At 44.0% G+C, this 27977-nt stretch overlaps 1 protein-coding gene across 1 annotated transcript; it reads right to left on the bottom strand.

The window, feature by feature from the left end:
- Positions 1-27874, bottom strand: VGLL3 (vestigial like family member 3). Its single transcript, XM_083854423.1, has 4 exons — positions 27663-27874; positions 18428-18683; positions 12253-12777; positions 1-5641 (listed from the first exon to the last, which is right to left on the bottom strand). The coding sequence occupies exons 1-4, from the start codon at positions 27729-27731 to the stop codon at positions 5598-5600; spliced, it is 894 nt and encodes a 297-aa protein (XP_083710549.1). The 5' UTR covers positions 27732-27874; the 3' UTR covers positions 1-5597.
- Positions 27875-27977: the final 103 nt, after the last annotated feature.

The raw sequence follows: 27977 nt of genomic DNA, 5'->3' as shown, positions 1-27977 counted from the left end.
TTGAAAAATACAGACCAAACTGAAAATGCTACATAAAAAATATAACAATAAAATTCACATTAAATTATTTATTCAGTAATAAACAGTGACACTTTTCTTTATACAAAGCCCCCCTCAACCCCCCATCAGTTTTGATGAGAGGGGCAAAGACTTCAATGGAGTTTTGAGGGAAGCAAGGTGGGAAAACAGGTGGGGAGGAAGAGAGGGACCCTGATTTGACTGATGGTTCTAAACAACAAAGAGCAAGCAGGGAAAGTGCAGCACAGTTCTGCAGATACTTCACTCGATTACTGTAAACCTCAAACTCCTATAAACACTGGCTGTCTATAGGTACCAAATACCTGAGCCCCAGCTCACCAGACACAAGGCTAGACCAGCCCCCAGGTTGCAATTCAGGCATCCAAGGCTGCTCCCAACCATCCCAGTGCCACTGAAGGTTTCCAAGGACGCTGACGGGAGGAAACAGACCAAATTCAGGCTTCTGTAGCCACAGCCACAGTGCACAGCTGATTTGTTTTGGAGGTTTGAGCCTTTGAGCAGGTGCATGAAATAATTGGAGTATTTAAATGACCCCCCATCCCTAAACTTTTTTTTATTGGGAGCTGAAAAAAAATTAAAATGGTGTATTTCCCAGGGAACTCTTTCAGAGGTCCCACTGTGGTGGTGTGGAGACTGCAGAGCAAGAACTGGGAGGGGCACTGAGCAGACCAAGGGCACTAAAACATGGCTTTCCAGGGGTATCTACAGTTCCCCTTGGCAACCAGCTCACCCCATAAGGATACACCTCCTAACACAGCCCAAACTTAGTATATTGAGCAGTGAGTGCTCAACCATGTACATACAGTTCTGGAGAGGATCATCTCAGCTCCAGCAGCTCAACCTTTCCAAGACCACTCCTGCCTCTCCTGGATTTTGAACGTGCTCAGGCAAGAGAACCTTACTTTTTAAAGGGATATCTTCCTGCACCACAACTCTCAGATTGGGCCCATAGGGCTAATATGGAAAAGCAGTATTTATTTTTAAATACTTTCCCGCTTTACATGAGATTTTTAGTTCCAAACAACATGCATCAACTTTTTTTAAAAACCCACACACAAACAGTATTTATCATCCAAATACCCTTCAGAAGCTCAAAGGCTGACATACTAAAACCAATAACTCCAATTGAAAAATACATATATATATTTCTAAATTGTTTATAAGGAAATATATATTTTGCTGGTCCATTGATATGGAGCAAAAGCTTGTACCTGAAATCAATTAAAATAATCATATTCAGAGATAGCCTTGTCTGCTGAAAGGCAATATATTGCACCTCTCTACATAACTGCTGATTTCATTATCAGCTTTACAGATACAAATCAGGTGATTTGAAAGGGTTTTTTTAATGTGTTTTTATTGTGTTTGGGTTTTTTAACAAGTAGGGAAAAAATTCACTCCTGAGTTAACAGAGAATGCAATAAAATGCCTACATTTTCCATCTCATATGAGATTTGACGAAGTCATTCACTTCATTTCCAAAGGACATGCATTTGAGGCATGAGAGTGGAACAGGAGGAACCAGGTATAGCTACATGTGAATGTATTTGCAGAGAAATATATCCATACATGTGAAGAATTGTGGGAAGGGGACAGCAAAACATCTGTAACAGCCTGGAAGCAGAAAGGCTGGGTGAGGCAAGGCAATCCTAAGGGCAGGCTGGGGGATTTGTGACATTTTCCCCCCTCTCTGAACGCTGTGATGAGAGATCTGCTCTCAAAAGTGTTTTGATGCAGGTGTGGATGATTGAGACAAAACTGCCAATCACTGAGGACCACCTGAACTTGTGTGTCTGGTGAGGGAAAGGATCAGAACAGAGTCCATTTCACTATTGCCAAGTGCAGCTTATTCAGCTCTCCAGAAATTCCATAAATCCATCCAGGCTCCTGGGCAGTCAGTGGCTGCACTATTCCATCTTGCTGGGATGGAAATGGGCCATTGGAAAAAACTGGCATCTGCCTCTCAAAAACTGGTGGACAACTTGAACCCTTCCAGTCTCCAAATGAAGACATAAAAACTGATGTCAGATTTCTCAACAGTAACAGGAATAAAATAAAATCCTGGACAACTTTAAGGAGGTCAGTATTTTGTGTTTCTTGAAATAAAACAATAATTTCCCTATGTTCTCCCAGAAACAGTGACAGAGTACAACATGTTTTATAAGCCCTCTCGAAATGAATCATCCCATTTCTTGGGACAGCATCAGAACACACCACACATAAAAAGAATGAAACAACTCCTTTAGTAATGCATTAAGACACACAACTTATCTGTAACCTGATTTCAAGGGCCTTTTTTTTTCCTGCAGAAACAAGAGCAGCCATCAATTCCCCACCACTGCAGGAGAGTGCTCCCCTCCTCTTCCAAGAACAAAACCATGGCAGCATCTGCTTCTCATAAGCACTTCTGTGCGTGTGTGGAAGTGTGCGTGTTTGGGAAAGAGGGAGAGAAGGAAATCTGCTGAATTTGACTTAAAAGTTTGTCACAGGGAAGGGTGGGGTTTTTTCCCTTCCTTTTCCATCCCTCAAACTGTAGAACACAGAAGCAGGGCTACTGTTACACAGCTAGGCTTTTCCTTTCTCACTTGTTAGCACAGTTAGTGAGTGAGGGGAAAAGAATTTATTTCACTTTCAAAGTCGATGGGCTGGTGCATGAATGGCTACAGACAACAGCAGGTTTTTATTGGCACTTGTCACCCAGAGTTTGCAGAAGTTCCCCCCGCTCAGTCCCAGGTTCAGCAGTGCAGAACAGTAGTCCTGAAGGTGGAAGAGGCAGCAGCTTCCCCACTTCTTCATCCCCACTAACCAACAAGGCAGTGATACAATCCAGAAAGAAATTCCAGTGCAAACTGTGAGCCTGTTTTGTTCCTGTCCTGTTTTGCTTTGACATCTATAAGGAACCAGAGGAGGTCCCTCATAGTATGAGCTTGTGAAGGGGAAGGCAGTGAGCAGGCTTGTTAGGCTTTAAACTATTCCAGGAAGTCAAACACACCTCAGAAAGAAATGCTGTCTTTTCTTTTGCTTCCCCTGCCATCCAAGCTCTCCATCCCTGAAGTTCAAAGAGGACACATTGCCTCTTTGATTTCCACCTCTGCCAAGTCCAGGGGAAAAAAATATCATAAAGAAAAAAAAAAAAAAAAAAAAAAAAAAAATTAAAAAAAAACCCCACACAAAAAACCTTAGATTTTTGTTTTCTCCCAGTATTTCTAATACTGTCAACATTCCTAAGTCAGAACTCTTTCTCTTGAGATATTTCCTGAACTGTACTGTCCTGATAAGAAAGTGAACTGTGGCAGCTGGCACTCCATTCCCTCCCATACAGTTTTCCCACTGCATTATGAATTTATTGACAAATTGAGGAGCTAGCTCCACCAGAGCAGTAATAATATAGAGAACTGTCATGAGAGTGAAATTTATTGAGAGAAAGAAATACTGATGGACTACAAAGATGAGGGAAAAAACCCCACCACATTTCATTCATCATCCCAACACAGAGACTACAACCTTATTACTTTAAAGCACTATTTAAGCGTAGTCCATTCAGCATTTATATGCTGTCTCAAACTTCAAATCAGCAAGGTAGAGACTTAAGGGTCTTGCCAAATTGTGATATAATCCTAATGCCTCCTGTGCCAGCATGTCAAGCCCTCTCCCTTGACAAGGGAGAATGCTCAACACCTCATAGGATCAAGTTCAAAAAGCCTGGAGGGAAGCAGCAGTGCAGGGAACCTCGGAGTGGCCTGCACTTCCCAACACCCCCCCTCCCCTTTCACACACAGATCCATGTGGTCTCCACCTGACAAAACTACATTTACAATGCTCAGTGCCTTAAAATTAAACTCTTTCTTATCTCAGCCACGTGTTTATATCTTGGTTTTCCCACTCGGCCGGTGTGTCTTTCAAACAGGGACGTCTGAGAGCAGCGGTGACAGAAATACACTGCATTGTGAGACATTCAAAAAATATTACAGAGGGACGCTGGGTGCACAGGGCAGAAAGGCAACATCTCCAAGCAACAGCCTGGCCCTGATGCTGGGCTGCCCTCAGTCCCATCTAAGCACACACTGGGCTTGGGCACGGAGCCGGACCCATGGCGACCTCGCAGCCCTTACTCAGGATTTGACCACGCTCACCTTGGCTCCAACCAAAGCCTTTATTGCCCAAGCCCAGGCCCAGGCCAGGGGGGTTTCCCAAGCCGAGGGCTGAGGCTCCACGTGGTCAGGCTGCTGTTCCAGCCCGGTGTGTGCAGGCTCAGGTTCAGGCCCAGCACGTGGGGCTGGTTACGAAACCGCAGCGCTGCAGCTGCGGCCCCGCGAGCCCCCAGCACGGCCAGCCCAGGAAAACACATCCTGAAGGCAGCAGTTGGGAAGTGTGGTACTTTCCTGGAACTTCTCAGCACACACAGCAGGCCAGTTGAAAATCTTTTGTTTCCACAAGCCACATATTTTCATAAACCTGGATTTTTAATTTTTTTTTTAATTTTCCCTGAATGTTGATGTTATAAGTTACCACCTTGAAATGGCTTAGCTGAAAGTCCTGCCTGTAAGATTGTACTGATATTTATGAGCACTACAAGGGCCTGCAACACATAACCCACAGGGAACTGTGTTCAACAGCTTCAATGGATCATAGATGAGGCCCATATTCGTGTCTGATTTAAGAGTATTTGGTCCATTTTGAAAGAATGGATGGGTTGGAAATGCAGTGGCAAACCGCAAGCTTTGCTCTATGCTAAAGCTGTTTGTGAGCTTCTGACAATTAGCACAGCACAAAGCCACCTTCAGAAGCAAGAGAAACAAAAACACTTTCACTACAATCTAACACCAGGAAAAAAGTATTTGGCTGGAACTTCAGGTGCGAATTATACTTGCTTAAGCTAGAACAAAAGGACAAAAACATCAGAATCTAGTAATGTGGAAACAAAGGAGTTTAGCTCTTTAAAAAGAAAGGAAAGATAGACACTTGAGGTAACAAACAAAAAAACCCAAAATGCACAAAACACATCACAGACATCTAAAAATAGCATTTTATACATTTTTGCCAGTGCTTCTCTGAGAGCAAGTTCTTTAAACAGAACTTAACAATTTTACAATTTTTTTTAAAAAAATATGTCATCCTAAAATAGCCCATCAATCCTTACCCAAACTTTCTGTATTTCTACAAAAATAGATGCACAAAGAGCTACAAAATACTGTATTCCTGAAAGAAGGCGCACTGTAGTCAAGGCAGAGTCTTTTTCCTGACTATTGAGACTGTTCATAAAAATATCAAGCCGAACGAAACGAAACACTGTTAAAGGAGCAGAAAGGAGTTAGGTTGCCCAGCTGCAGCAGGCTCAGATGAGGAAAAGAAAGAAAAGTTAGGTTTCTGGTTTTCTTCCAACACTGTGGGACCCCATAAACGGCCTTCCAAATAAAAGGCTCAATGGCAAAACCAGAAAAGTTGGCTCTTCATCTTCATGTGTGTCCTTTGCTCCACGCAGAAGGAGTCAACCACTGCTGTATCACCTGCCCAGCTCTGTCCACTCCAGCTCTAGCTGGTCTTAATTCCTCTGCACTTCAGAACCAAGCAGTCTCCTTGCTCTTGTCCTGATGCTGTAGACCTACAGTTTGGAAGAGGAATGGAAAGTAATTAATATTAACAATTATTAATTAAATTAAAAATTTTCATAGGGTTTTTTCTTCCCCCCCTCCCCAAGCAACCAATGTAAAGATAAACAAGTTTTGAGTAAAATAAAGAAATAAAAGAAAAATGGAAAAAAAAAACCCAAAAAGAAAAACACCCCTCCCCCAAAAAACCCAAATAAAAAACCCCAAAAACAAAAAAACACACACCAAAAAAAAAAAAAAAAAAAAAAAAAAAAAAAAAAAATCCCAACCAAACCAGAGTTTAAACCAGAGTTTAACAGTTTAAAGGACTTGTTAGCAACAGTGTTACTGCTCCAAACTTTTTAGTTTATGAGGGGTAAAATTAAACCATATTGAAGTTTCTGGCTCAAGCGTTTCAGAAATCGTGATAAAATTCCTGGATGTGCGTCCTTGGTTTGAGCTAATGTGGAGCATGGCATGCAGTGAAAAACCCCTCCAGAAAGGTCTGCATCAATTATCCAGAGTAATATTTCCAGGCAGGGTCCAGCCACAGACACCATCTCCTCTAGAAAATGTCTGAGACACTTCAGGATTTCACACTTTCTATGGCATTTCACCTCGCAGAGGAGAGAGGGAAAAATGTTGCTGCAGCAGGCAAAAAAAACCTGAGTAATTTCACCTACCGAGTGCAGGATTTTCAGCCAAGAATGGCTAGTGCTTCCACATGGGAAAAATTAATGGTTTTCAGCTTGCATTTGTTATGAGTTCCTCTAACATTTTCCTTTGTAAAAAAAGTGAAGACTATCTAATAAATGTGGTGCTATGCTGTGACTTCAGCATTATAGACTTGGAACCTGCATGATAATCTGGGATTTCTCTGCTCCAGAGGGATCCAATCTCTAGATTCACACCTAACAGGGCATAAACCTCAAATCCAGACAATAGAAGGGAGAGGGCAGATCGAATTTCCCAAAGAAGATACATTCTTGCTCATTTATAGGGAAAGTAAAGGACAGATGCAGGTATGTGTCCTCAGAGGTAGTAAGGCACTCAAGTCTAAACGTTGTAAAACACATCCTTTGATGTTTTGAGGCAAGTAAATCACATTTCATGAAATGAAGGCACATTTCCCACTATAAATCATCATTCCTGCTACGCAATGTACCAAGGCACCGGACTTGCTAAGAATTTAAGGTTAATTTCACCACTAATGTAAATAGGTGCAACTCCAGACCTCAGTGACGTTGTAACCACTGGAACTCTGTGTTCGTTTGATGTTTAACCCATGAAAATTGACAGATCCATGTGCTAGGCATGGATCTCACTTCCAAATCCAATCACACAGTGAATATGAAGGAAGACCCCTGAGTTTTCAGAAAGCCTAACAGGCATGGGAGGGGTTCAGATCTGACAGCTACCTCCTTGCTTTAAGAGTACAAACAGCTGAATATTTAATGGTCAACATTTCAGAGCTGAGCTGCAAAACAATTAGCACTCACATAAAAGATGGGAGCATATGGCTCTATCCATGTGAGGATTCCCAAGCAGGGTACAAACACTTGTGTGTCCAGCAGGGAAGAGACAGGGAAAGGAGAGCCCATGGGTGTGGTGCCCCAAACCTTGTTTAGTGCTTTCTGCTCCATTTCACATGCACTCGTACCTGTTTCTTCAGACTGGAAAAACTGGGATATCCCTCAGCTAGAGCACACCTTTAAAACATGTTCAGAGGCTCTTTATTCAATAAAGATGTCTCCTTGTTGCTTAAGAGCTATTTGTTTCCCTGGCACCATCATACACAGACAGTCATAATAAACTGCTGGTAGTTCCCTTCAAAGCTCCCTCAAAGTTAGTGGGGCTATTTTTCCCCTGCTGCTTCCAATCTTTTTGAACAAAGATGACCCCCAAAAAAGAAGAGTCAGACAAGAGAAACCTTTCAGGGCATAAAGAAGTCATTTAAGTTCACCAGTGCACTAGTAAAGGATACCAGAGGCCAGGGAAGCCTGTACAAAGACAAACAAGTTATATGGCTCCTGGCAGCTTAAAAAAAGTGGCACACACAAGTGTTTAAGAGATCTTTCACCTGACCTGACCTTTCTACCAAGTGGTAGAGAGGGAATAACTAGTTGAGCAGGTACCTTCCTCTAGGCAGGTGTCTTTGCAAGACACAAATAACTGTAACAAGGAGATTTAAGGTATAGCTACGGATCCTAAACAGCAAGTGAAAACAATCAAAAAAACCCCAAAGTTGTCCTATTTACAGAACTGAATGTGGAATATTTTCCATGCCTTTTCCTCATTATATTCCTAATTCCTTCAAGGCAAGGCCATCTGCAGTCCTAACACAGAATTCAAGGCCTGCTACTCACCCAGAGCTTCCACTTGCAGTGCAGGTGCTGCAGGGCTTTCCTTTTAGGAAATCCTCACTTGCACTGCATGACCCAGCACTACCACTCCAGCAGAATTCCCTTTCCCCGGGACACCAACATTAGAGCTAATTACACACAAACATTATGCAGGTTCTGTGGTAACATCTAAGCAAATTTAATGAATTGTGACAAACTTGTGAGATGTGTGTGAACAGAGACAAACGTACAGAAAGGACTGGACTGGCCCCTCAAATTCCAAATTCAAGGGATCATGCTGACATACTGACAGTTCCAAAAGGGGATTTTCCACAGTAAACCAGGATGAAGGATGTTGATTAATTCACCCGAATTTGAAGTTATTCCCCTCAATGTGCCTAACTTTACAGGACAAAGAATGTGCACCTCAATTTTAATAGACTTACAGCTGTCACTCATGCCAAAGTCCTGCTTTGCTTTTAGTGTGCTGGGGCTGCAGGGAGGCTCCTCCAGCACATCTGTCTGACAGCAGGACAGGATATCCTCCTCCTAGGCTCTCCAGCAGCAAGACAAGCTCTGCTCTCCTCCCCAGGGGCTGCCAGCAGCACAGCCAAATCCCACTGCTCACCTGGAGGGCCTGGTGTGTAGGACACCTCCCACCCTGCTCCAGAGGGAAGCACTGATGGCTATAACCAACAGCATGACAGAATTTCACCTCCCCAACCCCTGATTTTAAGTCCTGGATATGGCTAAGCATGAGCAGTGGTGACAGCCCAACCTCGCTTTGCTTGACACCAGAACTGAGGTATAAATCCAAACAATCTGTGCTTATTCCAACATGTTTATATCGATGTTTGCCAAGAAATGCACTCTTCCATTGAACACTGTAGCTTGTGCACTTTGGAAAGACACTACACAGCAGCAGACACAAACTTAGCAGGTTTTAATAGCATCAGCATTTTCTTTCGTCCCACTGGGACTGATACCCTTTTAGAAGCTTCCAAAAGGGTTAATTTGCAGCCTACAACATGTGGATTAAGCCACATTTAATGCCAATCAGGTACCTAAATCCTTTTTCATCCCCTAAAACAGGGCCATGTAAGTTCAAACAGATGTGCAGGACAGATCAACAGTTTGTCAGCTCTGTGCTGATGCCCCACACAATGTGTTCTGGAACATAAATTCCCAAACTACACCGTGCATGCAGTGGGAACCTCCTCTTAAACCTCTGAAGTGATTCAGCATCATCCAGTCATGAGATGGATTGTTTGGCTTGGTATGGTAGAGATGCAACAATGTAGCTGGAAGAGGGTAAGATTACAGCCAGCCTGCCCTGATCCCAATAGCACCATTCCACATAATTCACGGAGAGGAATTCTGCAAATGTTCCTATAATCACATGTGACAGTAGCAGAAGAAATGTGACCCACGGTAAGAAGAAGGAGAATCAGTTTGTAAGTGAAGAACTCCAAAAGGCAATGTCCAGATATAGACCAAATGAACTTTTTTAACATAAATCACCTGAAGCTCATGGAATCTGATATATTGACAACTCCACAGCTTATTTTCTCCAAGGATGTATGAGCAAACACTTTCAGAACTGACATATTCTTGCCACTATGGCCTCACCCTACTCTGGAAAAAAGCACTTGATGTCACTAAAAGCCCGTTCACTCTTCCAGGCCCTTGAGTTTGTAGCTTCTCTGTTGAGGTAGCTGTTGGACATTAGAGTTAAATGTAATGAAATGCTGTGTGGAGATTTATCAAGTATAATCTGCTTTCCCTAGAGTGCACATGAAGCAAGTGCTGGATGTGACTCCACGTGGTACTCACACAACACCCTCCTCTCCCCATGCCTTCCCTGGGATGACACTGCTGGATGTGCACACAAAACCCTGAGGAAATTAAGCTCCCTCTTCTCTCGACGCCTCCAGTGCCTGTAACCAAAGCATTTGTCACAACTGTACAAGCTGCAGGCAAGGCTGAAAAGGGAGCTCAGCCTTCCTGCCCTTCCCAGCAAGCCTCTGCTTGGAAAGCACGGGAGAGATGAGTGTGCAGGGAGAGCAAATAATTGTAATGTCACAGGTTCCCACTACTTGCTGTGTTTCGTTGCTTGCACCCTTGTTTCCAAAACTGGGGCTGCTTAACAGGGTTTTGCTGTTGTGTTTCGGTGTGTGATCCTTTTGAATAGCCTCAAACTAGTGAGACACTGGTCTGCTGAGATCCTCTGTTTCTTCAAACTAGTCACACATTTCTCCTCTTTCTTTTTCCCCACAGGAACTCACAGACTAAAACCCACACAATCAAGCATGGGTCAGAAGTTAACAGTTCAGATCTTTTCCACTGCCTCCCACACTGAGCAACCAAAAGACATGCAAGTCACTGCCAAATCAGGATCCTGACAAAATTAGCACCCAACTGTGCCCCCCCACAGGGATTTTCACAAGGAGCAGGCAGCACCAAGCCAAAGCTGTGTTTCTCCTCTAAGGTAGTGCTAGGACTTAGCCCTTTTTGAGGTACTTGCTCTTACAGAGAAAAACAACTCACTGTCTAGGCTGGGATTGTACCTAAGCCAGGCAGTGGTTTCTCCTGACTGACAATTCCTCACACAGTTCTGTGTTCCACCCCCAAAAGTTAAGCCAAATACCAGGGCTCTGCAGGTGGACTGCTGGGGCTGGGTCCAGGAAGACTTGAGAAAGCAGCTCACTCCTCTTATGGAGTTTGTCACAAAGGAAAATCTCAAGATCCCAGTCCAGTTAGTTTATCATACTGTATCCAAAAGCATAAAATATAATTGTTCTTGTATCGCTGGTTTAGCTGGGAATGTTATTTTTATATAAATGGTCCAGTGTTAAGAAACCTGATAAGCTTTTTCTTAGTTTTATTGATATCAAGACAGCAAGTGGCATAGCATTTAGAGGAGATTACTGATTCCCAGTTGCTTTAAAGGGAAGAGACAGAGATTTGTATTAGGTTCACAGTATTTCATCTTTAAGAAACAGTTTTTTTTTCCCCATCCATTCTTTGTTCCCCTGCCCACTAATCAAGGCAAAGAAGCTCTTCTCACAGGTCAGAGAGAGCTGTCAAAAAGGGAGACAAATAGATATTTTAAGGAAAAGGGAACAAAGATACAAACCTAGTGTTTTCTTTATCAAATAACACACTGTCTTTTAAGAAGTACTAATCTGCAAGGATTGCTGCTGGTGAGATAAATATCAAACCAAAAAAGGAGCCCTCAGTGGGGTGTATGAGCTCCAGGGTGGATGCACTGGGAACTGTCAGTCAGCTGACTGCAAGAAACTTCAGATTCTGAGGGCTGCCAGCCTGCTTCTGATACTGAGACAAGGGACTGCCACTCAAAGCTCACAGATGGACTCACAGTTCAGACTACAGACCTTGCAGTAAAATGAATTTAATCCCACACCTCTGCCTATACCCTAGAGAAAGATGGTTTAGTTTGATGGCAAACACAGCTCAATCAGCACCTCTATTCTCCATGTGACACTTGAGTGCTACACAGGGAGGAAATGCTGAGCTGCTCCACCTCAAGATACACTCCGCATGTGCTGCAAGTTATTAGTTTATTTGAGCTATAATATACTATAAATATACAGCATTATAGTATTATAATATTATATATTACTATGGAGCTATTAGTGTATTGATGGATGTACATATGAACTAGCCAAACAAGCTGAAAACTTCCCCATGGAAGCATAAAATTAATATTTTCCCACAAGATCTAAACAAAAAGAAACAAATGAAAACGCAGAGCACAACTCATCTGGCTTGAGGGGGACCAAGGCAGATAAAGGTCAGGGAGAGCAACTACAGGAGGGAAATACATTTGGGCATGTCGCTAGAGGACACAAAAGAACTACACTCACCCATCCAGTTGTGAGACGAGAAAGAAAAGATGAAGTTTATTTGGGATCTCAACTTACATAGTTTTTGGAATTTGTTCAAAAATTAGAAAATGGAAGTAACACCTCCCTGACCTCAGTGGTCAACCTAGAAGTCTATCAGCTTGTCCTTCCCCTTGGAAGGAATGTTTTATTTACCGAACATCAGTCTTTATGTTGCAAGCGTGAAAAAGCTCCAGTAGAAATATAAAAACATCAGAAGGCTGAAAACTCAAAACAACATGGGCACAGCACGAGAGCCAGCCCCGCTTCGGCTGCAGGGAGTTCACACCCCTGCTAAAATACATCACGGCCAACAAGAAACCGAACCCAAACTCAACCACTTTGACAAAACCAAACCCAGCACCGACCCCAGCTCACCTGCATCGAACCCGAAGCTCGGCACGATGTCCACCGTCCCGTGGAAGGCTCCGGCCCAGGCTGAGGTAGCGCCAGTGACGGCAGCAGGGTCTGCCTTGGCCCCGTCCCCCTGGGGAGCGGCCGGGATCCTGGCAGCGCGCACTGAGGGCACCAGCAGGGAGCCGTAGCGTGGGTCGCGGTGCCCGCTGGCCCCGGCAGGGTGGTGGTGGTGATGGTGGTGGTGGTGCACGTGGGGATGGTGGCGGTGGTGCACGTAGACGTCGTGCATGTGTGCGTACGGGGGGCTCACCTGAGACGCCAGGGGGTAGTGCCAGGACTCAGAGGCGGCGGGGGCAGCAGGCGGGGCAGTCTGGGCGAGGCCGTGTCCCGGCCAGCCGGTGGGATCGGCCGCGGGGAAGGTGCCCGGTGCAGTCACGGGGAAATCGGGGTGCACGCCGGTTAAGCAGGGTGGAGGAGGAGGCTGGTAAGAGCTGGTCCAAAACGAGGTGGGGAAACCGCTCCTTTGGCTTGAAATTGTCGAGCTTTCTGGAAGGGAGGAGAGAAGGGAAGTATGACTGCAGCGGAATGACACATTTCGTGACAAGAACCCCACTCTGAAGTTTGTAACACTGAACTGCTGCCTTAAGTTTTGGCTTTCGTGTTTTTCACATTCTGTGCTGCCTAGGGGTGTAGTTCTGAGCCTCACATTAAGTGTCAGTCAGGTCTTTTTGCGGAGTATGGAGACAAAACAAATCCTTTTCCTGCTGAAGACCAAGGACAACTTTCAGGCCCAAGAGCACAAACAAGAGTGGACTGAAGGGAGGAACAATAAGGATGGGACCTCACAACCTGAAGGTGTAATTGGACAATTAAACCCCAATATGCAAATGAACCAAAACTTATAAAAGTGTAAGACTTCCTGACTGGTCAGCCACTTTGTGGCCATTCTTAGTCCACCTTGGGTGTAGCCCTGGTCAGGCCCTGTCCTGCCCAAGGTGGATCCTGGAGGCCTTTCAATAAATACCTGCTTTATTATCTAGCTCTGTCTAGTCTCTGTTTCAGGTCAGCCCTCCCAAGGCATCAGACCTCAAGCTTCTTCAGTAAATACAGAATCACAGCACATTTGAGGTAGGAGGATTGTCTAGTCCAATTCCCCTGCTCAGGTGGGGTCACCTGGAGCAGTTGTCCAGGACCATGCCCAGTCAGATTTTGAGTGAGCTCCAGACTCCACAGCCTCTCAAAAAAATCCTCTAAAACAACAACCAACCTAAAAAACCCAACAAAACAAAGTTTTCTTGTATTCAGATGGAATTTCCTGTTTTCTAATCTCTGCCTCCTGCTCTGTCAGCAAGCATTGCTGAAGGGAGCCTGGCTCCCTCATCTTCATTCCCTCCCATCAGGTTTTTACATATGTAAGATTCCGTCCCTGCCAAGAAGATTATTCTTCTTCAGCCTGTAGAGCCCTCTCAGGATCTTGGTACAGAAATTGTGAGGAGAGGGTAACTCCTGCCCAGACTAGAGAACATCATTTAGAAAGGCAGCTGCAGTGGTTGCAAATGCTTCTGAGGAAAGAGAACCAGCTCACACTGAAGAACAGGAAACATTTGGCTAAAAGAATACCTGATTTTCTCAAACTAATTGCATGCTTTGATAGGATAAAGGTCATATCCAACACAGCTTATGTTAGTCCTTTATAGAATATATCATGATGCCCTCTACCCAATAGGACCTTACAAGCAGAACCATCTATGTAGCTCAAAGAGGTTTTTGTCAGAACTAAAAGACTTGCTGCTTCTTACAGCCAGGGCTCAGCTTATATTTAAATGGATTCCAATACCTCTACATTATGAAATCACATTCTAAAAATTCCTCTTTTGAAGGAGCAGTTAGTGTTTTTGATGTTTCGCAAAGTCTTGGCTTCTCCCTTCTCACAATCCTCTTGCCAGCTCATGCTAGAAGTACTGCTTCATGCAATATGTCTCAGCTCCAACAGGATTCTTTTTTTTTTTTTTTTGTCAAAGATGGAAACATAAAAATACAGAACTTCACCTCTGATGAAAGAAGAGTCATAAAAATAGCCTATGGAGAAATAAAGCCAGGGAAGTTTAATATTTGATGAGGCGAGGAATCCTCTGTTCCTCATAACTTTAGCCACTTTTTTTTTTTTTCAAATCACCTTTTGTTTTGCTTTGCTTAATAAGCAGCTGGAATGAGATTTGGGTGAAGACACCATTGAGAATGAACAGATTTTTCAAACGCTCCTGCCTCTGAACTTTGCTTATACAAAAATGTTTTGGAAGCAAAAAACTTGAAAGTGTTTTCTGACTGCATCACGAGGACTCATGTCTCTGTTTTAAAATCCATTAAAATCATAAATACTTCTCCACACATGAATTGGCTTTGGTTTAGGCAGTTTATTGAGCCTGATTAACTTCTGATATTGGAAACAAACATTGCAAACATACCACGGACAAACGTAGAGGATGCTTTGTGCCAAAATGCTTCAGAGGCTGCAAGCTTATCTGACAAACTGCACTTGAACATGGGTTTCTTCAAAAGGTTGGGTTGTTTTTAGCAATGTTTTTTCTGTTGCAATTCATGCTTGAGGACTGGAGAGAGATTCAAGCATATTACAGAAGCCTCAGCACTCCTCCAAAATTGGTATTGTTCTGTGTTTGTAAACCATTCCCTGTAAAAAGGGATTACACTGAGATGGAGAGTGTGCATGGATTGTGCTGTTGGCAGCAGGGCTGACACAGAAAAAAAAAAGCAAACTTCACGTCCAGTCTGTTGTTTTCCACACTACTTAAGAGAGGAGCACAGCTTGACAATGCTCTGCCAGTATTCTGGAAAATTAACCTCTGTAATCAAGTTTTTGAAAACTATCTTGCCGTTATCTGCATGGAAAAGCCCTAAATCCAAAGCACTGCACTTCAAAAAAGCCCAGAAAACCACAAAGTATCTGCAGGACAGCTTTAGTAACAGGAGAGAGCACTTTAAACCACTGAATCTGCCAACATGAATTCATCCCAGATTGCATAACAGCCTGCTCTGCCAGTCATGCAGGAGGTCTAGCCCACAGCAAACATGTTTGGTCATTCTCCACTTCTCAAACCTGTGCAGATTTCACAAAGCCATGGCTGCAGCTGACACTGTCATGGGCCAGCCCCCAGTGACACCACTGAGTGTGGCCACCCTCACTGGAAAAAGTCAGTCCTGGCTCCATCCAGGTCATATCAACCTGCAGGAAAACTCCACTCACCCTGAGTGCTCAGGGATACCTGGCCTCTATGGAACATGGAGAAACAGCCATTTTCATGGTGCCCTTGAGAAAGAAAAAAATGAAAATAAATCTCTGTGCTTCCGTGGCCTTTCGGGAGGCATTTAACAAAAAATTGTCTGCCAAGAAAGATACCAGAGTTACCACAATTTCCTACCCTAAGTACAGGGAGGCAGGCACAAGGCAACAGCCCAGGGACCACGAAGTTGTGGCTGATGCAAATGTTCAGAGTGGCCAACCCAAAATGTTCATGGTGGCAAACCCAAAACGTTCACAACACACACTGAAAACACGCCAGAAGTGCACACAGTGGAAAGGAGACAACATATGGAGCTTTCTGTAGTACAACATCAGCTCTCACTTAAGGCAAGAGGAAAGCAAAGTAAGAGAGAAAAACAACCCAACACTTTCAGCACATAAAGACACGTTGATAAAAATGCCATTAAAGTAACATTGGTGTCAAGGTATCACTAGCATCTGCAAAAGATTTCAGGCAGCTACACTTAAAATTGAATATTCATGTTATTTGAGCCTGTCATGGGGAACTGTGTTTTTTAAAATATTAGTTTTCAAATAATTTTAGCCTAATCTGATGAGTAGTTTCAACATACAAATGATGAAAACTTGCTCTTTTCAGAACAACAGGTTCAAATTATTATATGTAAGAAAAATCCCTCCTCAAAACAAACAGAAAAGCCCCCTGCAATATCACCTTAATGATAAAATCAAAGTTTGCATTTTCATCAGAACACCTTAAAAAAAAAAAAAAAGAAAAAAAAAACAAACAAAAAAATATGAAAAAAAAAGTCAAAAACCATTGCTAATCCCTCCTTTCAGATAAAGGAGAAAATGCAGTGAGCTGAGGAGCCAGTTTATGCTCACACACTTTCCACTGAAACCTGTACCTCCCAAAACAGCAACTGCAAAAAGCTTTCCTCTTTCTAATTTATCTCCGAGTAAGAAACTGACAGCAGTTCTGACTACCCATGAAAGTTATTTATGGAAGAACTTCAAGCTAACCATACTTTAACTTATTTAAGTAATGGGATACAAACTCATGTTCATGAGCTGTAACTGAGCATCTTTGATATTGTGCATAAACCAGAAGACCAAGCTGTCAGTGTTGGTCCTTCCCCATTGTTTTTGAGCAGGAGTATTTCAGAGACCCCTAAGGTCCTGATAAAGCTCATTTCATCTTCTCTGCTCTGGAGCAGCAAATGCCCTCAGCTCTGTCAGCTCCCAGCAGCCTCCCCAGGGATCTTCAGGCCCCTTCAGCAGGTGCAGGGATGGCACAGGGCATATCTCCTTACTTTATTCCCGGAAGATGTTCAGGACATGCAGACCTCCATTCCCCACTGGGGGCATGGGGCACACGGGGTCAGGAGGCAGCATGGCTGGAGAACCCTCACACCAGGCCACCCATGTCCCCTGCAGAGCCCTCTGGGGATGGTTGGGAAACCACAGAGGGGGGACAGGGAAAAACAACAGGGTGTGTCTGAGGCCAAAGGGAAGATGAGCAACTGCACTCATGGGATGTCCCCAAGCTTGCTGAAGAGGGCTTGCTGTGGGCATGGGGTCTCTGGGGACTGCCTTGATCCCATTGCTAAAACATTTATAGCCTGTCTGGGCCATTTATAAATGCTCCAGTCTCCTCTTTAGTAAGCATAGGTTCAATCCTGCTCTCAGTCTAGTCAACGGAAAATTTCCCATTTAACATTAATGGTCTCAGCTCAAGCCATAAATTCCTCTAGCTCCCCAGCCACTTGTGCTGACCTTTGCTTAAACTTCCTCAGATTTGTCATCATCCTTCTGGAAAGCAAGTCCTTCTGTGCTATTTTTCTCTTCACAGTTGTTTCCAAATATCCCATCTTTCTTTAGTATCTGTGGCTTTCACCAATGCAGCCTCACCTCCACATTGCTGATTCAGAACATCACTGCTCCTGCTCAGATCCCACCAGTACCTCTCTCATCAACCCAGAGTAAGGCCACTGCTCACCATGCTTAGTTTGCACCCCTCTGCCAGTCCACGTAAGGATGTGATCAGAAACAATGCAGCTGTGGGGGTCTTAAGAAATACTCAGACTGCCACATCCAACAAAATGGAAACAACATCTCACTGGCATGCTTTTTCCAGTTTGGAAGTCTTGTCTGTAAGGGCTACCTGGAGTCTCTGGCAATATCTGCTCTTTGTCACACCAATACATATAATATATATGGGCATTTATGTGCATAACAAGAGGTAAGTGTTAGGACAGCGAGTAAATCCCTCACAGAACCTACCGAATTTCTGCTCCCTGCTTGGAGGCAGAGTAACGTCATGCCCATTTTACACCCAGCAAGCCATAACATCATCTGTACCTCTCCCACAAGCCAGCTGCAATGGAAAACACCACGTGGCTGCAGCCACAGGAGCCAGGGCTTGCCTCCCAGCCTCTTCCATCCTGCACTGGCTCCTCCCCGCCTGGAAAGCGGCCACAGACAAATCCTGATCACCTGGCAAAGTCACTCCAGAAGGCTGCAGAGGTTTCCTTTACGTCCAAGGCCAGCACCCCAAACAGCTTTGCTCTTGCCTCACAGGCCAAATTTCACACTTGGAGCTAAAAAAAAAAAAGCCTCCAACCTCACAGCAGATATTTGTGAAGCCACGTGAGCTCTGCCCCCTCTCACCAGCCCCTGGCAGAGACAGGATGTGTCAGGAGTGGGAGATGCCTGCTCCTTCCATGCCTTTGGCTGCTCTCTCTCCCTTTAACACCTCAGATCACTCAACCCTTAAGAAGCCCCTCAGTTCTTGGAGATTTAAAGGGGGATTTTTGCACTTGCACAGAGAAGTAGAATTTCAGCTGCGATGCAATGTGTGTTACTGCAATGCAGCCCGAGTAAGCCACACCACAGGGAGCAAGTTCCTGCCCCTCTTACCTCTCCAGAGAGGATTCAGCCCTGCCTTGCTCTTGGGAAGGGCAGTGTCTGCATTGAAGCTACTGGCTTGGCTCAAAGCTCTCGAGAAGTGTTCATCCACCACTGAACCAATGTCTCCCTGGAAGTAAGTGAACAGGACACAGCGAGAGTTCAGGTACTCCATCTCGGCAGGCTGGTCTTTCTCATCCTCCTCTTGCTTGCTGGGAAGGGTCACTTCCAGAGACTCCTGCATCTTGTTGTACACAGCTAACTTCTTCTGGGATTAGAAATAAAACAAACAAGAGATGTATCAGTGATGGCATTCAGTGGAAGCTCAACATATGGTTTCCTTAAGAAAAAATAACTGAATACACTGAATATTCATTTTGTATTTAAATTTGGACTAGCAGGATATTTCACCCTGGCATTTCACAAAGAACAGAATACCAGCGCCCACTTAGAAGCCTCTATTCCTCTCACACAGATGGACCTGCTTCTCAGGCATGTTTCACAACCACAAATTATCAGCGCCAGTTTTCACTCTACTCTTTCAAAAGAAAGCAGACAGGCTCTAACAATTCCCTCCTGACTCCCACCTGGAGAGGATATTCCATCAATAAAGGCTACAGAGGTCAAGCTCAGCCCTGTGGAAGGGTGGCCAGATCTGGCATCTGCATTTCACTCATCCAGCTGGGCAAGCACCAGGTTTTTCTGGGCACACGCCTCCAGCTGAGCATACAGGGGCTTCTGGGTTTCCCACACTTACTGCTGAAGCTGTAAAGATGGAAGAGTTTCCTGCTTCCTGAAATATTTTCTACTGTATTATCAAACTCAAAAAAATGCATAAATTTTCACTCACTGACGACAGAATTCTTATCACAGGAAGTTATACCTTGGGGTTGGTCAGGGGTTTGAGAGCTTGGTTTTTTGGTTGGTTTGGGGTGGTTTGTTGTTGTTCTGAGGTTGGAGGTGGGAGAAGTTTCTTTTCCTTTTTTCTTTTTATTTTTTTTAACACCAGTTTTTGGGAAAAAGGAAAAAAGTTCAAGTCATAAAAAATTCAACATGTGATCTGGGGGAAGAGGGGATTGACAAGTCCGCAAACACATGCAGAAAAATCCACCCCAAACCAAAAACACAGAGAAGCGTGTAAAAAAGTAAAACCCTCACAAGCCATCTGTGAATGGCTATTTCAGAATCCTCTCTCCTTCTCTCTCTCAAATCAAACCTAAATGTCAAAATAAATGTGTGTGAAGATCCATTTTGCATGGAACATATTTTTCAGATGTTCCACTTTACAACTGTTTTCACAGGAAAAAAAAAAATACCTCTCCCCACAGCAGTCAAGCTGCAGGAATCACAGCTTTTAGCTAGCCAGCCATTTCCACAGCTGACTTTACACACAAGCACTTTCAGGAACCCAAAAACAACTACAGTCCATATGCAGAAGTATTTCATAGCATTCCTATAGAATTACAGTTTGACTTATCTTTAATGGTTTGCTTGGCAACACTCTAGCGCCATCAGAATCTCTTTAAGTTTATGGCTTTTCTTACCCTTTTTCCAAAGTAGCTCTATAGAAAAAGTTAAACAACTACACAGTCTATAAAGTTTCATTTTTACAATAAATATGCTCGTACAGTTTTAAAATTATTGAAAGTTGTTCTCTGACCTTGTGTACTGTCAATATGTTTAAATTCAGTGCTTTCTAAAATCACATAATCCAATAACAAATTCCCGCACTGCAGCACAAAATAAATGCTCTGGGGCGAAGTCTTAATTATGAATGGGTATTTTAAAAAATAACTCTAAGAAAGAGCCATTGACAAGTGGAATTAAAACCTGTTATACTTAAAGCTCACAGCAACTTAAACGACGTATCTGACATTCCAGTGGGTTAACTGATAAATGTGAAACAGCTCAGTGATACCATTAATTCAGATGCTGTTGCACAAACTGCAGGGAGGGACATATGTAACTTTATTTCAGTTGGGGATATCCAGGCAATGGCCTGGAATTCCAGTAAATCTGTGCTTCACAAAGCAAGTTATACTGTGGCTCAGTTTAGCACAGTATTACTTGGACTTATGGGAGAACCGCTGGGATTCACTTACAAAAACAAATAACACAAACAAAAATACGGAAATAGCAAAATAAGGCAGTTTTACTAGAAACTAGAATTGCTAAAATGAAACAGTCTGAGGCTGTAAACATATTTTTGCAAACACAAAATTTGGGGTAACCTACACTTTTTTTTGGAAGTGCTTCGTGCTTTCTGTAAACAAACAAAATTTTCAGGAAAGATCTCCTAAAAATACCCAAAAGCTTATTAGGATATCACTCACTCAAAGTGAGCTTCGTGGTTCCGTCTGAGTAATCAGGGACCACTGAGATTTCAGTAAGACAGGAACAGTTCTAGCAACACTGCACACACAGGAGAAACGTGCACTGGAAATCTGCAACGCATCTACCTCAGTGACTTGGCCATTCCTGAAGCTGCACCACAACTCAGGTCCTCTGACAAATGCAGGTTGGGGAGCGTGCTTTTCTCATTTTTGTTTTATAAGTAGAGACAAAGTATGGAAGAGACCCTTTAGAGAACTCTAAATAGGCCTGTTACATGCCAGACCTTGAACACAGGCAGCACACGTCCAGGGCTGACTCCCACCCCACAGGTGCTCGTACTGATGCTGCAGTTATGCAAATGCAGACACAGGCACGCAATTACAGACACACACCGCTAATACAGCCCCTGGCTTGACTTGGTGATCAGGAAGGAAGTCTTTCAATGTTCCTATACAGGGACTGGAGCTCAGGAAATTAAAACTTATCTCCAGAGTCGCTTCTCTGCGCAGGAATGTTCCCCCTTCCACAGCCTAAGAATCTAATTCGTTTTCCATTTCAACTCTCTTCCCTCCCCTCCAGTCCACGGGCAGTCATTACAAGATGCTCTGAGCGCTTGCTCCTTTCAAAACCACCACATACGACCTTTTTTTTTTAATATGTTAAAACCAAAAAAGATAGCAGGTCTGATGGACAAAAACAAGGCCTTGTGTGTGTATTGAAGTTATTTACAGTGCTAAGTTGTGGTTTGCAATGGGTTATTTGCAAAGGATGAGAGATCCAAATTAAAAGATTTTTCAAAACAGCAAGCCCGTCATCAGACACAGATCTAATTAATTCGCATTTCAGGAAGAAATTATCAGCCTGTAATTGCAAAAAGATTATTTTAAAAGACACTACAGTGAGAGAAAGTGACTCACAAGTTTTCCTTGTATATACAGCCTTTCCATTGTATACATCCTTTGATGATGTGAGGGATTTTCCCCCTAACTCACCTGAAATACCCTGTTTGCACATAAATTCCCTAATTTTTGTTCTGACTTTAACAATAATGTTCTCACAGTATTTTTGACCGCAGTTGTGTGAGTGGAAAACTATGCAAGATCATCAGCTGCTAAATGAATTTGTCCCGCAATCATGGGGTGTGAGGGAGCAAAACCAAAAACAACCACAAACACTGGGGTAGGTTTATAGTAACCAACCTAATAACAGACTAGCTGTTTAACTGGACTAAACAGCTAATCCAGTTTCACTTGTACTTTCTCATTTGAACAGTTCTAGCATATATTTAAGCAGCCAACTGCATCTGTAAGATCTTTATAAAGACTATCTTCTGACTAAACATGGTGTTACCTCTTGTCAATGTTCAGTACCTGAATATATTCATGAAATACACCTCTCCCTTTCTCACACTAGAAACAGATACAAAGCAGCCTCTGAAAAACAAAACAAATATCCAAAATCTTCTCTTGGCCAAGACAGAATACAGAATTTAAATTCAGAATACAGATTTTAAGTAGAAAACAGGGAAATTCAGTGTCTATATCCCTTAGACAGCAGACCCTAGATCTTGGCTGAAATGGCACAATCTCTGGCTAAATCGTGCTGTACAGCCCAGGCTGAATTCAGCTTCAACCAGCATTATATTATTTTTATTTCAAATATTCACAAACAGGCAATTCCAAAGAAAATTTAAACCCTTCATTTCAAATCATACAACAAAAGGAAACTGAAGGTCAACCACATATCACTGCTGATATGGGAATATTAAAAATAAAGTCTATTCTAGACAATCCTGTCTTCCTGAGCACTTTTAGACCAAGAAAACATTTAGTCCAAAATCTCACACAAAATGCTTGCCTTGAAGATGGCTGTTTTTTTCTGATATACCCTACCCAGAACCAAGTGAAATGGTTCTCAGGCAGTCAAATGTTGGCCACATTAAAGCCCGTGGCAAAAGTCCAACTGACTTCAAGGGTCCCGGGTGTCACCCAGAGTGTCTGGTAAAAATGTCAGAACATTCCTTTTCGCAAATAAAAAAAAAAAAAAATCACTTCCAGCAGAAACCAGTTAGTAGCCAGCAAAACAACAACAACAACCACAAAAAACAACAACCACAACAACAACAAAAAACCACTCCCCCCCCAAAAAAAAAAAAAACAAACCAACAAAAACCACCCCCCGCCAATAAAACCCCATAACTCTGAGAACATAGGTTTTACTTCAGCCAAGTTTGAATCAAAAATTCAGGCCAGCTCTCACTTTTCATATAAACCGGTTGCTTTTTCCTACAATTTATTATCTCCATACATGCCACCATCCAGCATATGGTCCTTTACGCTCCCAAGCATGAAAGTCTGGTGTGCCTGTGGCCACCTGTTACAGATTTTCCATTATGAGAAAAAGAACAGGAACCAAAAATAAAGAATAACTACGCTGAGGAAACACTATATGACCCTATCCTGAGAAAAAGGCTGTCATTTGACATAAGCTTCTGAGAAGGAATTCCAGCAACAAACTCGAGGCAAAATCCTCAGACAGTCCTCCATTTGTGGAGCTGTCTGACAAGCAGGCTCCTATTGATAACACAGAAAGTATTCAAGGAAGAAGACAATTCCAAGCAATCAGGGCAGTGAATGCTGGGCCTGAAAGATGTATTTATGGCACTCCCCTAAAAACATGAAACAGTAACTTCTGCCCACACAAAGGAGCAAGGTGAGAGCTTGTTTTCAGCTGAGCTGCTGGATTTGTAGAGGTAGAGCCTACAGGTTTTGCTATGCTCTGCTGATGGAGAGAAGTGGTGAAAAAAGAATTAATTTATACACCTTTTGCTGTACATGTAAACAGAGACGTACTCTTAAAGTTTAAAGGTCTAATTTTATGAAGATCTAATAGAATTTGGTCCCACTCAGAACGTTGGAGTAAAGTGAACCAGACTTTTTAAATCAGTGATGTCTCATGGGATTGAGCCAAACAAAACCAACCAACAAAACCTCACACACAGGGCAAGACCTAATCCAGGTTTTACGTCCTGTAAATCTGAGAGTAGGTGAGTTATGTAGGTTATGCAACTTCCAGAGAAGTTAGTGGAGCAAACAGCAAAGGAATAGCCTTGAAAAAGATTCTGAACTGCAAAAACTGAATGGGAAGCCATGCTCTGCTGTAACCTGCTGTTAGACACTGCAGACTGCTACGCAGCATAAGCAGTGTAATAAGCCCACCCTCAAAAGCTGGGGGAACATGATGCAATGAATTTCACTGAAAAAAACAAGTTACAGTATGTGAACTGGGGTTTAACCACAGCCAGCTGACACAGCATCAAATGTGACTTGTCCTTGTCTGCAACTCTGTCAGTTTGGAAGGAAGAGCTGAGTTAGTGACCTAAATTGCTAATGAAGACAAGGCCTTATCTGGACAAAGTCTCTCTACAGCACTGCCAGCAGAAAGTCTGACTTGAGCATATCACAACTCCTTATGCAAGCCTTGATTTAGCAAGGATGGTGTTGGCTTAGATGTTGGCTTGCCTCTACATACCATGGAGAAATTCCAAAACTACCATTTACTGTAACTTCCTATTCCAAAGGCCTTTAGCTGGTGTGTCAGTGAGCCAGGGTGAGCCCTACCTGAGCCCCAGCCCTGCAGCCTGCTGTGCCCAGCCTGACGTGACACGACAAGCCGTCCCCCTGTGCCGGGAATACAATGGGATTCCGCTCTGATTACTTACGTGTTCCCAAAGCCTCTCCGAATTCCGTTACACCCATTCCTCACCCAACCCACAGGAAAGCCAAAGCTCCCTGTTACAGCTGCAAAGTGGACAGCAAAGAGCATTTTAATTTTGCCAGTCTGCAGGGTTTTACCCTCACGCCTGCACAGCTCCCCACCAGACACAGAAACACGTTCGTATCCTAACACCGGCACACTCTCGCTCCGTCTTTTGGCAATGGAGTATGGAAATCCCGATTTATCCCTAAAGTTAGGGCCACACCCCATTTTCATCAGTTCATTCTGGCACCATATCAACATGTATATATCCGTGTTTCGCTTACTTCCCTCCAGCAAGCACCCTGGACTTGAGCAATCTCAAGGATCTAAGGTGCTAAGCCTCCACTCCCATTAACATTCAAGAGGAATTCAGGCTTCGGTCCATTAAGAGCTTTAAAAAAAAAAAAAAAAATCCCATCTAAACTAATTTGCCAGCAAGTCCTTTCCTGGCTAAGGACGGGTGAAAGCTACATTTCCAGAAATTCTGCCTTTCTATGCAAGGTAAAAAATCAATTCCGTGCTGATTTTAAGGGAGGAAAAAACACAGACACAGAAAGGCGGGAATAACTTTAGTGCGGGGAAACTTCAAGAAGACACAATGGAACACCCCCTAAAACTACAACACTTCTGCACAACCCAGGTGCACACTAGTCCATCACTTAAAAGCAATCTGAGACTTCTCATTAAAAAAAAAAAAAAAAAAAAAAAAAAAATAGAAAAGGAGACAACCATTTGAACTGCCCCTGATCCATGGGAACATGACACGTTTGGCTCTCCAGAGAGACACAGAGCCCAGAACTGATGTCCAAAGCTGGCATAACCAATTACACATTTGAGATGGCTTTGCTACAAATACCTGTGAAGATGCGCAGGCTTTAGTTAGACCAACATCTCCTTGCCCTGAGGAGAAAAGGGAAGCCAAAAGCAGCAGAGCATGGAAGAGCTTTCTGTCTCAGAAAACAAACTGAACCACACGAGCGTAGTACAATACCACTGAAAAATGCCTTGGTGGAGTCCTCGGATATTTTAAGGGTGAGCTCCACTGTACCATCTCTAATGCAGAGACTTATTTTTAAGATATCCCACTAATTCATCTTCCCTCACGGTTATTTTTAAACTGCAGTTTTAATTCCAGCAAAGAGGAACATTCTTTAAAACGGTCATCATCCTCACAAGGAGTGCAGGAGCGTTTTACATGTTGAACACATGTGTAAGAACCAAAAGCCTGGCAACAGATCCTTCATCCTTTTTTGTTACGTTCTCTACCAGTTGATTAAGCATCTCTGACAGGATAATTCTGAAGGAACAGAGACTTGCAAAATGTCATTCGTAACCCAAACAATAAATCTTGATGCATGAGGACTGCATTTTATGTTTACTTCTTTTTTTTTCCTTAAATTTAGAAAACATTGGATTCAGAGAAACTACATAAACCACTCTAAAGTTGGCAGCTGCTGGAAGTAGAGGCTGCAACACTTTCTTCAGCAACAACAGCTCAGCTTTTCAGTCTGGCGTCCAAGCAGCTTGTGAAGACCCTCCAGCTCCAAGTGCGTCAGGAAAACCAGTGCAACCAGGATTAATTAAACTAAACTGTCAATAACACGCAGGATAGCCATGTTCAGAAAGCTTTCAGGTGGAAATGTGATAGATGGTGCCAGCCAAGACTCAAGAGCTGTATTGGCTCATCAAAACTACCTCCCTTTCTTGCCTTATCTACCTCTACTTGTTAAACAGCATAACCCACAAGAACACAGTTTGTTTAAAATAAAATGTCAAAAAACTTCAGTGTTCATTAGGGTGCCCCTAGGACATTTTATATATGGCCCTGCTTTTGGGTGAGGAAGAAATTTCATACTTATGCTTAAAAATAAAAAGCACTTGCACTTGAACGTGACACGGTCCTTTAACAGATTTCCCCACACTAAGTGTTCTACAGATCTGGAAGAGAAATACAGACAATCACTTCCAGAGTTAAATATCAGAAAACCCAGCAGAGTTTCATTTGCAGTTTTCTACTTCTAGGTCTCTCAGTCAGAGAATCAGGCTATTGGTGATTATTTATTCATTTTCCCTCTGAATTACACAGGGTATGAACTGTAGCTCCAGATACCCAAATACAAAACTTTGTAAGTAAAATTACTGCATAGATAGAAGCTCCTACAAGCTCTGACCAAGAAGAGAGAAGAAATAATAGCAAAGGCACTCTGCAAGAGGCAGAACTCACAATTTTTCCAGAGCTCGCGTTTAGAGTGAACGTGAGCAACCTGGACAAGTTCACTGGGGTATCATTTCTGCAAACGGGCTCTGTCTCCCAACAATAAAGGAAAAAAACCAGCAACGCACGATCGGAATTTTAATGTTTTAGCCCATAGTCGTGTCTCCCAGGCAAGTCGATACTAGGGGTCACTTCCCATGTACGGAGAAAACAATCTTCACGGATAATAATGATAAAACCTTATGGAATGCAGCAACAACCAAAAAATGTATTCTCAGATGACTACATTAGGGCCAAGTCAATATTAGTCCCACTTCACCCACGCACTGCATAGTCTAAAAATGCTGTCAGCCTGATAAGAATTTCCTGATTCACTTTAGAAAAAAAAAAAAAAAATTAAATAAATAAATAGAATACATCTGATCACCAAATTCAGCTGGAAGCCCGCCGCAGACGATGCTGCAGGAGTGCCGGGCTGCGCGGGGAGCGGCGCGGGTCCCGTCCCATCCCGTGTGCCGCCCGCGGGGCGAAGGCGCCGCTCCTCTCCCGCAGACCGGGCGAGCGGGGACACATCAGCTCAGGAAAAGGGGAGAGGAGTAAGGAAAGAACTTTTTCCTCCTGCCCCACGCCAGCTCAGCAAGCCAACATCCACCCGCCAGCTGCAAGAATTTGGGGAAAATCCTCATTTTGGTTGTCAGGCAAGGTCTTACCAGTCTCCGCTGCTCCGGGGCAGCCCCGGCAGCTCCCGCATCTCCAGATCGGGCCGGGGGCTCGGAGCGCATCGCGGGCTGGCGGGGCACAGGTCTCCGCCCAGGGCAGCCCGCGATGCGCCCCGCACCCGCTCACAGGGGGGGCCTCCCCAAAAAGCCCCCGCACCTCCCTCCCAGCCCCTGCACCGCTGTGGCGGCCCTGCCCTGCCCTGCCCTCCCCGGGGCTCACCTGCGCGCAGCCCGCCGCGGGCGCGGCCAGATAGCGGGGCTGCTGCATGGCCACGTCCGAGCAGCTCATGGCCGCGCCCGCCCCGCGCCACCGCCGTCTCCCCCTTCCTCTTCTTCCTCCTGCTGCTGCTCCCGCTCCCCGGCGCGGGGCGGCCGCGGCCAGGCCCCGCTCAGCCCCGGCTGCCGGCGCATCTTCGGCCGCCGCCGCGCCCCGCGCCCGCACTTATAGCGCGGCGGGGCTGAGCGGGCGCCCCGGCGGCGGCACAGGCACAGGCAGAGACAGCGCCGCGGGGCGGGGACCGGCACGGCACCGCCC

This window comes from Zosterops lateralis (genome assembly GCF_965231275.1).
Source record: "Zosterops lateralis genome assembly, chromosome: 2".
In the NCBI taxonomy this organism is placed as follows: Eukaryota; Metazoa; Chordata; class Aves; order Passeriformes; family Zosteropidae; genus Zosterops; species Zosterops lateralis.
This window is presented reverse-complemented; position numbering and strand designations above follow the sequence as displayed.

Excerpts from the sequence above, each read along its gene's own strand:
- VGLL3 (XM_083854423.1), bottom strand. The coding sequence starts at position 27,731 with ATGAGCTGCTCGGACGTGGCCATGCAGCAGCCCCGCTATCTGGCCGCG. Across the intron at positions 18,684-27,662 it reads CCGCGGCGGGCTGCGCGCAG|AAGAAGTTAGCTGTGTACAA; the intron begins GTGAGCCCCGGG and ends TTCTAATCCCAG. Across the intron at positions 5,642-12,252 it reads GAGCTTCGGGTTCGATGCAG|GTCTACAGCATCAGGACAAG; the intron begins GTGAGCTGGGGT and ends TCCAAACTGTAG.